The 13,836-nt window shown below is 38.8% G+C and overlaps 1 protein-coding gene across 6 annotated transcripts in view; it reads right to left on the bottom strand.

Moving 5' to 3' along the window:
- The window catches only part of DCLK1 (doublecortin like kinase 1), a 255,747-nt gene that overhangs the window by 32,017 nt on the left and 209,894 nt on the right, over positions 1–13,836 (bottom strand). For all 6 annotated transcript variants that reach the window (XM_075742006.1, XM_075742007.1, XM_075742005.1 and 3 more), the window contains 4 exons: positions 12,524–12,632; positions 7,578–7,635; positions 6,739–6,858; positions 813–959 (listed from right to left, as the gene is read on the bottom strand). In XM_075742006.1, the coding sequence (XP_075598121.1) occupies positions 813–959; positions 6,739–6,858; positions 7,578–7,635; positions 12,524–12,632 (434 nt within the window). The remainder of the gene's footprint in view (positions 1–812; positions 960–6,738; positions 6,859–7,577; positions 7,636–12,523; positions 12,633–13,836) is intronic.

The raw sequence follows: 13,836 nt of genomic DNA, 5'->3' as shown, positions 1-13,836 counted from the left end.
ATGGCAGAAAGCACAGAGCTGAGACAACTGATATTCTAGGTATCTTAAGCATTGTTCTATGGTTGCAGAATATGTGGAGAATTGGGACATCTTGATAATGGAACATGTCAGCAAATTCGGGAAAACTCAGAGAACAGTGAAATAATCAGGAGAAATTAATTTCTCAGAAGAAATAAAACTAAGTCCATTGGAGAACACAATTGCTGCATTCAAGAGTGCAAAATCCTCAGAAGGACTAATTGTTGTCTTCAGTGGACAGGGCTCATACGGATTCAGTCAGGAAAAGGAGTTCAGGCTATTTAGTAAAGTGTGGTAGTAAAAAGTGCTATGGGATTATTTGGGAGATGCAGCAGGGAAAGGAAGGACTCTGAAGGCTCTTCCTGGTTCTGCCCTCACATACTACATGATTAGGGCACAACATTTATACCCACCATGTTTGTAAAACTGAACTGCTGCTAATTACTGAGACAGCTGCAGAAGTACAGAATGGTCTATTGAGGACAGAACACCCTCATATTTTTGAGAAGCTTGAAATTATACTGCAGCACACTGAAAGGTCATTTCTAGTGATCACTGGAACAACTTTGTCGCTGTGTCCTGGGGAACAGTCTAGACATACCAGCTGATGTTGCTGTACTTTTTTTGATAGATGTTATTCTTAGGAGGGCTTTACAATGCTGAAGTTAAAATTAAAAGATCAATGACTTAAAAGACTGAAATAAACTTGGGTGAGGGGGTGGAGGGAGAAGCGCAGACCTTCTCTCACACACTCCCAAGTTATCAACAATATTGAAAGTTGAATTTTCACTTACCAGTAGATTCTCCGGCTTGATATCCCTGTGGACAATGTTCAGGCTGTGAAGATATTTGATGGCACTGGCCAGATTGTAAAGCATCCCACTGGCATCCCGCTCTGTATATTTGTTGGTGGAAGTAATAGCATCAAAAAGATCTCCTCCCTGGAGTAAAATGACCATAGCATATGAGCAACACTGCTTGTGAGATGACTGAAGAATTTAGGAAAGATCAAGGAGCATCATTTATAGAGGAAGAAGACAAGGGAGGAGAAGCACAGTTTCCATGCAGCTATAAACTATGGGTACTGTGATGACATCCTCCATAATGACAGCTGAACATATCAGTAATTCAGAACCATTTGTCATGGCTTAGTTGGTCAGCCAAGAGGCTGGAGCCTCTACTGCAAACTGTTCCCACCTGCTGCTGCTTTTGTAACTTGGCCAGCACTCGCCAACCTGTGTGTCCAGAGCCCATTGTAAATTTCTGGCATGCCTACACGATGGTCACGATGCCATGTACCAACCCCTGCTACTCTATTATAATCACAAACAGGCTGACATCAAATTTTTGCCTAAAGTCTGACTAAACTCCAGAAAAATGAAGACATTCTGAGTAAAACTCGAACCAGCTATCTGTCATCACTGCTAGTATATTTTAAAAGTCTGTTTCCGTCTCAAAACTTTGAAAACATGGATTTTAGAAACCACTTTCTCTACACAAGATGTGAAGTTTTTGGTAGTGCGATGCTGGTCTTGCAGCTAATATCGAAGAACTTCCCAGCATATATATCAGACAATCATACTGGAAGACACTTAAGAATTAGTATTTCACCACAGTTACAAACACAGATGGCAGCTTGTCTCATTTCCAGCTTATTGTGCTAATTCAGCTAAAAGCTACTGCCAGCAAAAGAAGAACAAGAAGAGAGAAAGAAAGAAGAAGGAAAATTAAGTAGAAGTTCTCAAAGTTGCAGTGATCTTCACCAGGATCTCAGCAGCCATGACATTTGGACTGTCTTTCCAGAGCTGCGCTGGCAAGTGGGAAGAAGAACATGTAAGTACTTGGAGAAAGACCAAAAAATAAGTTTACAGAAGAGATTAAGGAGTAGGCTTGATCAAGTGGAGGAAAAAACCAAACATCTTTTGAGAGATACTACTCACAGGTATTGGGCCTTCGGCCAAAATCAAAGCAGCATCATAAAGGAAACACAGACCAACAGGAAAAAAAAAAAAAAAGAGGAGGGAAATGATAATTTGGGAAAAACAATACAAAAATTCCCTGCTGCAGTCAAAACATCGAGGAAAAAATGTATCACAAGAGACTGTATTTTAAAGAAAAAGTAGGTATTTTCTGAAGGCAACAAAGGAGTCCCAGCTTTGCCAACTCTCATGATTTTATCAACAGCTTCAAGTTATTTGGTGGCTTTTTTTAAGGCTCAGCTCCAGAGTAAACACTCTTTTCACTAAGAGAAAGGAAGAGAGGGAAGAATTAAAAAAAAAAAAAATAAAAAAAAAAAATTTCCAGAAATCATAGCTACAGAGAAAGAGGTAGGAAAAAGCAACCACCAAAGACTCTAATCTGAGAAAACAGACATTACTTGTTAAAAAACCCCAAGCTATTAAAAATATTGCATTGTTGAGGTGCAGCTGAAGTCTGCCAGGGCAGGTTTATTCCCAGTGTAGATGCAAAACCTCAGCTTTGGAAACTGCTTGCAGCCAACCATTGTCAAATCTGGACCACATCAAAACCTCTTGCTCTGGCTGGTGACTGATCAAGATACATCAAGATACACAGTGTCAAGGAAAAGGAGGAAGAAAAGGCCAAACTAAACCAGATAGAGGATTAGAGAGAAAGGCCAAATATTTGGCAGAAGTACAATACCATGTACTTCATGGCATTAACTGATCCCTATGTATTAGGTATCAGCATGTGGCAAAATATGTGGGATAAATAATCTATCTTCCCTAAATTCCTTCCTGTGAAGCCCCTGTACCAGCTGCTTTTTAACATGAGGTAGTGGATTAGACAGATCTTTGGTCTTATCTAATATGTTCCAGATGCTCAGGAGAAGTGTCAATAACATCAGAAAACGATCTGCCTCCAAACAAAGAAAACAGCCTGAGCTGCGATGTGAGAGGTGAGAAGGAAAGAAGCTGAAACTTAAAAAGAGAAGGGAAAATTTTGGCCTAAGGTCAGAAGAAAAAGAACAAATGTTCATGCGCAAGAGAAACCCAAACTCAGAGGAATAAAGAGGCTGCAGAGCACATTAACAGACAGTCAAGCCGATCTAAAGCAGCATCATTTTCTCCAGTTAAGCAGCCTACTTTACTCGGTAAAGTTTCTTACCAGGTAGCCTAGTAAGAAAAGACAGCATATATTTACTGTGTGGGATTCTCTGCAGCTAAAAGAGAGGCACTGGCCTGGAAAGAGTTAACAGAGCTGACAGCTATATCAGGCAGAATTGTTTTCAGACTTCCCTTTCCCCAAAGAGCACTTTAACCTGCAAGGTTCTGCTTAGCCGATTCACACAGCAGGTCACTATCATTTATTCAGGCACAAGGGGTGAGTTCAGAATGACATTTCACTCTTAAATCCCCCATTCTGGAGTGAAATGGGACCAGCAACATCTGAATGCAGTTTTTATCATCTGTGCACATGAGGAAGTATACTTGGAAGTACAGTAACCAATTATTTATTTATTACCTTGTTATGTAAATGATATAATCTCTCTTTTCTTCTGCAAAAGTGAAATCATATCCTGGAGCAGTAAAGGAAACTCTGCAATAAATCTTGCTTGTTAAATTGGCCAAACCCCTGTTAGGTTTGAATAACAATTTTGTTTCGCTGTGTAAAAAGGCAACGTGCCAAAAACCAGGTCCTTGCTTCCTTTTACAAGCACCACTTGCAATGTGTTTATATTTGTATTTATGAAGTGCTTTTTCTTACACTTTACAAAGCAATGAATGGCCTATCTGCCATGAGGTGAGGGCAGTATTTGCAGCAGCCACTTATGTCAAACATGTTACTGCCAATTAATGCAGGGTGGTATTAACTGAAACCGTGCTCTGCAGTATCAAGCCTTTTCTCCTTGAATTTCTTTCCTGTCTATGAGTTTGATTTAAAGTCGGGTCTTCAAAAGTCAGTCAATAACAGATGGTTAATCAATTCTAACAGTGCACGCTATGAAATGGGAACAGCCAGCAACTGGTGAATTAACAATTAATGTCTTTCCAGAAATACCTTCCCTGGTGCCCGTAGAGTATAACAACGCGCTTTTTTCCCCCAATTAAATATTAAGGAATAGAGATTTGTTTCAAAGAAACAAAGTTCACTTCCCAGGATCAGGACATTTCTTCTAAATTTCTTCTATTACTCCACATAAAAGTAAAGAACATTAAAACAGTGCTCTCTAGGATATCTCAACTACAGACATTTCTCTAAAGCCCTTCTATAGCATAAATAAAAGCATAAATAGCTTAGTATGTGCAGCAATCCTGAAGAGTAAAGGAGAAAGAGTGCAAAACCCCATATTTTTCCAGAAAGTGAATATAATGGATGGTTTTCTTTATGTACATTTTTTACGCTAGTTATTTTGTAAGAGTTGTCAGTCCCCTCCTCTCTTATTTAGCTGAGTAGGACTTTGATTAAAAATCCACTGGAGACTACAGTTTGAACATTTTTCAAGCATGAATAGCACAGCAGGTTGCACCCATAAAACCAGCTATGTGCTTATGTCCTGGCATGTTAGACAAGGCACAGCTTTTACTTCTTAGCACACCTCACGGGGCCAGGATGAAGGATTTGTCAATGCAGGCTGAAGCTGTGGCTACATTAGATTACAGCGCAGTATTGAGGTACCTTTGAACAAGCTCTCATGGACACTGGGAAAAACCTACAGTAGCATGGATCTCCAAGTGAGCTCATTTATCATAGAAAAGAGCAGCAATTATGATTAAAATAGTGTTAGATGGCTAATGGCATCTCATCTGAAGCTGTGCCATTTCACGTTGTATTCGTGAGTGTGAGAGAGGGCTATGACTATGAAGAAGGTGGGGAAATTCTTCTGGGACTGGTTACCCAGAGGGATTTGTGGTGTGGCCACTATTTTACTTTTTTCTTAGGATTTAACCTCTCCATCAGAGACAAAATGGGGATGATGGGTACCCTGTCAGCTCCTTGCCACTAGCACGTCCCAGTATGCTTCCTCAGAGCTTGGAGGTGGTGGACAGTAAGGTTAGCAGGACCATAAGCTCTATAGCACTACTCAAGCCAAGTAGGGCATCTGGCAGGCTCATACCTAAAAGGACAATGTTGCCACGTCCTAAGCTGTGGGGCATGGCCTGAGCTTTTCAGGGATAACAAGGCTATCTCAGCCTGCCACAAGGACAGGGAAAATCTGTGGCCACCCACCCACAGGCCACACTTAGCCTCCCAGCTTTGCACTGGGAACACGGCTTGTGTCACAGCTGCTGCCACAGAGCGTGGGGGATAATGGAATGAAAAAAACCCCTTTTCATTCTCCTTGCTCTCCTGTTACAGCCCAGAGACCGAGAAGTTCTTTAAGAAACACTTGGACCTGGGATCACCCTATCTAACATTTCAATGAGGTGCATTAAGAGCATCCCCTAAGCTCCACCTACAACCAGTGCAAAGCTGGTAACAATCCTGCTTGCCAAAATTGCTTTCTCTCACAGCCTCCGGTGTTGCCTGTTTCTAACCACAGATACAGAGGATATCTTCCAAAGGTGACCACACTTTTAAATTAAGATAAGTGGAAGTGATTTGGCTGCCAGGGTTCAAAGTGTCTGATTTGCTCACAAGTATTGAGCATGCACATACAACTGCTCCTGCTGCACAGCTTTATTATAAACTTTGTCCTTAAACACTTGAGACTGTGGTTTTCCCAGGCGTAGGCACAATAGGCTGCTCCAGGAGAACATGCTGATCCAGATACAGAAATGGAGGTGGCTGCTGGAAAGATCTCCTTCCCACAGAATAGCCGAGGAAGGAAGGAGAATTGCTAATTCCATTAGTTAATGTGAAAAACAGGTGTATTCTGTTAAAGAAAGTAGGGAGGATAAAATGTCCTCAGTGGTTTTCTGTCCTAATTTGTACAATTTACTCAAATGTATTTTTACCACCTTTTATGCACAGTGACATACTTGTGTATTAGTACCAGAACCGAGAGCTAAATTTGTATTTCATGCACTGCACTGTTGACAGTATGGGGGCAAGAGATGACCTGGTCTGAGTTTCATAATCCAGTTTGAATAAGTATTTCTACCAGTGAGTGAAATAAATGCATTAGATCTGGAAGTTACTATAAAGAAATAAATAAGGTCCCAAATATAAACTACTGCATTCGCAAACTTACTTTTCAGAATAGAATCATGCTTTAAATAGCAGGTTTTTCCTCTTTCACTTTCCCCCCTCCTCCAGCTTAAATTTAGATTATTATCAAGGAGGCAAGCCTAACAATGTGTTAATATAAATCAGTAGAGAAAAAAGACAGGTAATATAATTTAAATTTAACATAAATTAATAAAATTTAATTAAACTCTATCAAAGAATATTGATTTTTGAAGGCTGGTATTTACAGCTATTTGGACTGGATGTATTTTGAATTCATCTCAAGGCTGATGTGGTTTTTAAAGATAAAACGTCTTTTGAAGGAGCAACTAAAACTTTCCACAAAGCACTTCTGAGTGTGACTCACAGAGAGCTAGACAAATATTGGAAATATTTGAAAGCTATAAAAAAATATCTGACTGTGTTACATATCTTTCAGTAGGGTGCTGGACAAGACTACCTTCAGAGACCTCTTCTATTCTAAATTATTCTGTGATTCCATGATTTTTAGTAAGCTTTAGTACAAATGAATTTTCTCAATATGGTTGAAACAATTCTTAATAAGCAGCTTATCATCTCCAAAATACTCACCTTTACGAGTTCCATGACAAGGTACAACTCAGTTGGCATGTCCATTTCTTCAATCAGAAGTACAATATTGGGATGCTTGACTCGTCTTAAAATAGATACCTCGTTCTGGATCATATGTTCCTGCCACACAGAAGAAATCTTTAATGACTATAGGTTGGTGGGAAAAAACTTTCACAGTGGAAAAAGCAGAGAGAATTGGGACCTACTTGGATTCTTCAAGGTTTTTTTAAAAAGCTAACAGATGTTGCCTCCAGCAATATGGAAGGAACATGTCTAGAAACAATATAAGTGTGATAACTGATAGAACAGAGAGTAGAACATAGAAAAAGAAATGGAGGAAAATACATGTTTCTGATGTAGAGAAAAGTTACATATGGAAGCTTCTAAAACTTTTCTCCAGTGCAGAATCTTTGAATTTAAAAATATGATAGCATCTTTTCAGAGAATCTTTTGTTACAGATTTCAAAAGCCAACAGAAATTCATTTAGTATAAAACTGACATCAAGTTGATTAACCTTGCATATGTTTAGACATAGTGACTGGTGCTGTTATAAATATTACTATTACTTTTCTGTTTTCTATAACATCTGGAATTATGAAAGAGGAAGGGGAGTGAGTGTACCCCCACACAACCAACCAACTGGAGAATCAACACACGCATCTAGAAGGGCACATTGCAGCCCTTTATACTGATACTCCAAGGGTCTTTGCTTCAACCAAAAAGATTCTAACACTTGCCAGGAAGAAGACAAATACCAACAGCTTCCCAAACTGATTTCTTACAAAATATTTCTTAGGAAAAAAAATCTTTTGGTCTCATTTGAATTTTTTGTACTTACTTTTCCTCTACATTTACTTTTTTTGATTATTTTCAGAGCATATTCTCTACCAGTTGATCTGAGGAAAAAGAAAAGAAAAAATTGTATGTTCAATCACATTGCATATTTTTCTCAGTGGAGTTTACATTTGTCATTTGAGCACATTAGGTCTGGGCAAGAATTCTATTCAAGTATTTGTTTTGTCAAGAAATGAAGCTTGGATTTGCCTTGAGTTGTGGACTTGAGCCAAATTTACTGAATACCTGCGCCTGGGAAAAAAGCATTAAGCTTTTTTTTTTGTAAATGAAGGCATTTCAATTTTTTTTTTGAAACAAAATCACTTGTTTTTTCATTTTGTAGTGGTATTTGTTATTTCTTCTGCAGTTTTATGTAAAAATATTATATAGTATTTACAGATCCAAACCTTCTCAAAACCAAAAAGTTTTGTTTTCTATTAAACAAAAAAATACAAGCCATGGAAAATACATTTATTTTTTTATTTAAAAGGAAGAGTCATTTGTTTTATCTTAGCATTCACAACTGCTATGATTAAAAAGTCAGTCACTGGAATAATGTTTTATGTATTCAGTAAGTATGTGATATCTAGCAGAGTTAAATATGATGTTTATGGAACAGAATACAAAAGGTTCTGGAGATGTTAAGAAATTACAAAGAATTAGTTCAGGATGAGAAAATACTTCCTTTTAGGTGGGGTTTTGTGTTTTGGTTTTTTTTTTTTTTTTTAAACCATGTAATATTTATCACTACCACAAACATAGATATTTATTAGATGGAATGCTAACATGGAAAACTAAGCTTGTAGACAAGTTCCCAATATCAGCTTCCATTTCTTAACCAAGTTACAAAACCAGAAGCTGGCTGTAAGGAGGATACCAGGAAGCTCTGCTCACAAGCTCTAGTTTCACTATAAGGTTAAATAAAGAAGGGATAATACAAGAAAAAGCTCTTATTATGTTTTGTAATAAAAATCTAAAGAGTTTACAAAAGTCTAAACCATTGCCCTTAGGCATATGTTTGGTTAAAAAAATAAAGAAATAAATAGCCTCTCAAGCATATGGGGTGATTTTTTTTTTCATTCTTCATTTAGAAAAACATAGTTAAATTGATACATTACATAGATATGTAATAAGTTAAACAGAGAAATGAACGTACCTAAAAGTGTAGCAGTCTGTCAAACAGGATGTGCAAAGTGAGTCATAAATTGAAAGCACTGCATTAGGAAAACAACTGGGCATTTTCATTGCCATATTTAAGCATGGAGATCTCCTCTGGCAATGATGTACCACTAGGTATTAATTTAAGGGAAAATGGGGACTTCAGGAAAAAGAAAAAACAACCCAAAATATTAATTCTGTTTCAGTTCCTAGATCAGCAGGGAGCAAAGACAATCTGTATTAAAACATTGATCAAAAGACTGTGCAAAGAAATCACACTGGATGATGAGTTTTATGACTTGGAAAAAAAAGGTACAGCATGGCTGTTCCAGACTTAAGCAAAGAAAAATTAAAAATTTCTCATATCTGTAGTCCCCCACAAAGGGGTTTAATGCTACAGCCCCCAGAAAGGGGCTGCACTGCACATGTGCTGCTGTTTGGTGGCTACAGACCCAGCTCAGTGAGGGGACATGCAGAGATATGGACACTATTTTGGAGGAATGGAAGGAGGATATTAGAAATTAAGATATTTGGGGTTCAAACTGAGACAAAATATGCCCTCTTTCAATAGGGGTCTCTTTCAAGCTCCTTAGTTGCCCTAGGAATGCTTCCTTTCTGTCATGAGAAAGGAAATTGATGGTTTTTGTTGGCCATGGGAGACTCCATGTACTCCTAAACACTGGGAAATCTGAGCTAGTGAGGAAATGTCAGAATTTGGAAGTATCTGAAAGTTAAAAATGAACACATATAAAAACACCACAGGACAAATTGCGCATACGATGGAGCAGATATGTAACGAGCAGATGACAACTCTGACTGCTCTTTGTTTTGGTAAAAAGAAAATTAAAGCTAAGATAATGCAAATCCTTTCCCCTAAAAAGCTGCAGAACCGCAGGCTGTCAGCAGCGCTGCAACTTACACACCTGCCAAAAAATATGCACCGCCATGCCAGAAATGCACAGCAAAATGGGCATATCACCTCTCACCTATCACTCAACCCAAACAATGAAAAGGTGCCACGCAAAGTAGAAAACACGTTACGGCTGGATAAGTCTGGACCAACCGCACTAATGCAGGGCATGGAGTTAGACCTATTAGTTAGCTCACGAGAGGGCTCTGTGCCACGGTCCCTGGCTGGTTTAACCTTTTGCAAGGTTCATGGACATTTCTATTGCACTGGAGAGAAAAATCTATCTTCATTATTTTTGTGTGTGCTTTAAATGTACTTGTATGTGTGTGTGTGTGTGCCTGCGCGTTCACAGATGCAGGATTTAGAAGTCCCCATGAGAAAATTTTGAAGATGGTTTTTGGTTTCTATTTGGACTGTTCGTTGGCACAGGAAAATGCCTGTGCACCCATGTGAAGTATCCGAGTAGCTAACCAGTGCACATGGGCTGGTCACCACAGCTATGGAGAAGTATCCGTGTGATCAGTGAAGATGTGTAACAAGACCCATTCCTACTTGCTTAACACCTCACAGTGCTATTTCTTTGAAGTCTAATGCACGCAGGAATTGTACATCAGAAGTAAGTGGAAAAGTCCTCTGTCCCAAGTATCACCCCATCAATTCTGGCTCTGCAAATGATGGACGTATCAGACTTTGAAGTGAGGTGTTTTCTGCTTAGAAAGACTGTGAAGAATGTTTTTGAAGGGGTTTTACATGTACTGGCTTTAATTTACCCTCTAGGCCTTTAATTTCTCCTTCCACACTTGTGATAGCAAGGGTATACTGCTTTAGAAGTGGAAACTAACAGAAATAATTCTACGTCAATTTTCAAGCTCTCCCAAAGTAGTAACTCTCTGATATGAATGGGATCTATGGAATGGTATGGCTCAGAGACTAAAAGAGTATGTATCTGGGAATACCTGAGTTATCATGCTATTTGAGCACATATTCACTAGATACATTGTGTTATCGGATACTTCTGGGACCAGAAGGATAGGCAAGAGGACAGGAAACAGTTCTCATTTAAGCTCTCGAGGATATTGTAATCAGTATTATTTTTAGCTGTGGTGTGACCTATATTTAATTTTCTTCATGTCTTTTTTCTCAGCTTGAGAAAGAGTTGTAAAATGCACACTAGCACATTTGAACTGTCTCTCAGAACAACTGGCATTTTCAGCTGAATGACAGTGTATCAAAACCTCAACCATTTTTTATTTTGTAAATTTTGTAATCTGTTTCTCTCAGTCACTACTCACTTTACTTTTAGCTTGCCTTTTTCTCTTTTCTTAGTTATATGTTTCCACCCATGTTTTTCATTGGTCCTGCCCCCTCCATAGGGTTTTACAGCGCTTTCTTGTTTTCACATTGCTTTACTTTCTTTAGGTTTCCGTATTCCACAGTTTAGTGTTCAGACCCTGGGGTTTGATCTGAACAGCTATCACTCTCCAGATGACCAGCTCCACCATGAACTCACTCTGACAGAGCTCTAAAGGCCTCACAAGAGCTTTGGCCAAGTCCCACAAGCACACTGTCAGCTGATACAAAATCCACTCTTCCCCCCTTCCCCAACAGCTGTCTTCATGGTCTCCAACTTGCCAGACTCTTTCAGATGCAGAACGGGACCTGTCTTTTCCCAAAGAGACTCTAAAAGCAGCCAAGCTAATTTGTCATCATCTGCCAAGAGATCTAATCTTGACTTACTCTCTAGGGTTAATATCACATTCTTACAGGCTTAAGAGCAAAAGTTCTTTGAGCCCAAAGGTGAGGTTACAGTCTTCTGTAAGAGTTCCCTCTCTAGGATATGGTAATAGGGGATATAAAACTTCATTCGTGGAATTTCTTTATCAGATCTTGACATCTCTATTGTTCTTTCTTTTGGACATCTCTAGCTCTGACAGGTTTTTTACCTTCTCTGCATTGCTACTATCTAACATGAGCAATCTTACAATCATTTCACATACCTTCTGTCTTTTTCACCCCATGTTCTCCTATTTTTAACAATACCACCAAAAGGCACCTGCAGATCTGCTCACAGCATTTCTGTCTTTGTTCCCTGTTTTTACCCTCTTAATGCTGGGTAGAACCACTTCAAATCTGGTTCATGACCTGCCTGACCAGATTTAGAAACCACCACCTGAGCTAGTCAACCTGGACACTTTCAGCAACACCGACATTTGAGGTGACTTGTGACTTCTCTAACCTGGAGCGGATGTCTAAAATCAGTCTTTAAGGGTGACTGTTCTCACCTCTTAACAGTAAAGGGCACTGAAGATTTTGATGTCTGCAGTGCAGGCTCCTAAAGTTGGATGGAGCTCATATAATGGCATAAAGCAGGCAAACTGGAGATAGATGCCCGTTTCATTAAAGATAAGCATGGAAGAGGTTACTCCTCCGTGTCAGATGGCAGAATAGATGGATCCAAAGTCCACTCTTTGTGCTGACCACCACCACTACACCGCACAGATAAAACTTCCTGACGTCTTCACAGAATGCTCCTACATGTGAAATGTTTCATCGGTCTAATTTAAAGGAAGAGTTGCAAGAATATATTGCAAGAAAATATGTTATTTCAGTGCAACAAGAAAGATTTAACGCAAAGAACTGGTAAAATCATGTGGAGTGCAGTAGAAAAAACCCAACATATAAAACCCACAAAGAATGAAATTCATAGATTGTCTCTTGGACTCACTCTTTTTTTGTATGAGAGGGCATTAGTCTAGTTTCGGCATCTGGCGTTGAGACATTACCTTATTCCACATCCCATATTCGACAAATAAAAACATAATCTAGAAAAAGCATGACATTAATGATTATTTTTGCAGTAATAAACATATTATCCTCCTCACCTTTCTATACACTCCTTCACAATAGCAAAATTTCCATCTCCTATAGTCCTTCCAACTTTATATCGCTCTGCTATCGATGCTGGAACCTGGAAACCTTCCTCCAACACTTCTGAAAGAATCATTAGTACATTTTTATTGTTAGTGAAGGAAACACAGATGTTGCACATAACATGCATTTTAATTCTGTGGTTTAGGAGCCTGGAAACCATTCAGAGTCAGTATCTCACTTACTGTACAGTGAAACCATGCTGCTGACATTGTATATACTCAACAGGTTTCACACAGATAAAATAATGAAAAATAAGACTTCTGGGGGCTCAAACATACCACCATTCGAGTGTTACATAGTTACCATTCCCATTGCAATATGCCCCCAGGACAAAACCAAAATTGTATTTTTTTAATTATGAAAAGGCCTCTGTGAACTGCACAAGCGCAGACCAGCCTCCAAAAAGGGTTGGAACTCCTTGACACAGCATGATTAAATATATGTACCAAAGAAGTCCAACACTCAAGCACTTATTTTATTACATCCTGTAAACTGAGACATCCATAAAACTCCTCATGTGCTAAGTGCTAGTTCTCCCCCTCCCCCAATATTAAATATTTAGTTTTTAAACAAATGTTCTCAATAATACTACCTCGCATGCAACCTGGGCACCAGATGTTTAGGTAAAATTGCATTACACAGTGTTTAAGCATAAGAAAAGTTTGTAGTTTCATGTGTTTTAGTGCTCATTCATGTACCATTATTTTTAAATGCATTTGAAATAGCGTGTTACAAATACCTAACATGCCTCTAAAAGCTGACTGTAAACTGCAGCTGATACAAACTACTATATAAATATCGCAATGTAAAAAAAAAATACCTCTCAGAAATGTGACTTGAATTTACACTCTTTAAGACAGCGTTTTTAACCGTACCTTTATCTGTCCTCTGTTCCAGTTTGGTATTAAAAGTGAATGTTACGATACCAGGAGGTTGGGGTTTGCCTGAATTCACAGGCAGCATGAAGAGTTACTGTCAGACAGGAACATACACACGCACTTACATATATGTGCGTGTGAACTGGCAGTCTTCGAGCAGACACTATCCCTTAGCCAACTTCTCAAAGCCTTAGTATAGGGTAAGACTAATAATTTTTGAGTAAAGACCCAGGACTGCGCTATGTTCTTTAGAACCATGACAGACGAGACAAAAAAATTACTGAAATAATCCAGTCAGCACTGCGTCACCTGCAGAACTAGTATCTCGAGCATCCTGCGACAAAAACACCTCTGAATAGTGATGTCCACATCAAATCTGATCCAGA

The sequence above is a fragment of the Balearica regulorum genome, chromosome 1 (genome assembly GCF_011004875.1).
Source record: "Balearica regulorum gibbericeps isolate bBalReg1 chromosome 1, bBalReg1.pri, whole genome shotgun sequence".
Lineage (NCBI taxonomy): Eukaryota > Metazoa > Chordata > Aves > Gruiformes > Gruidae > Balearica > Balearica regulorum.
Note: the sequence above shows the minus strand (reverse complement) of the source record. Positions and strands in the feature narration are given on the sequence as shown.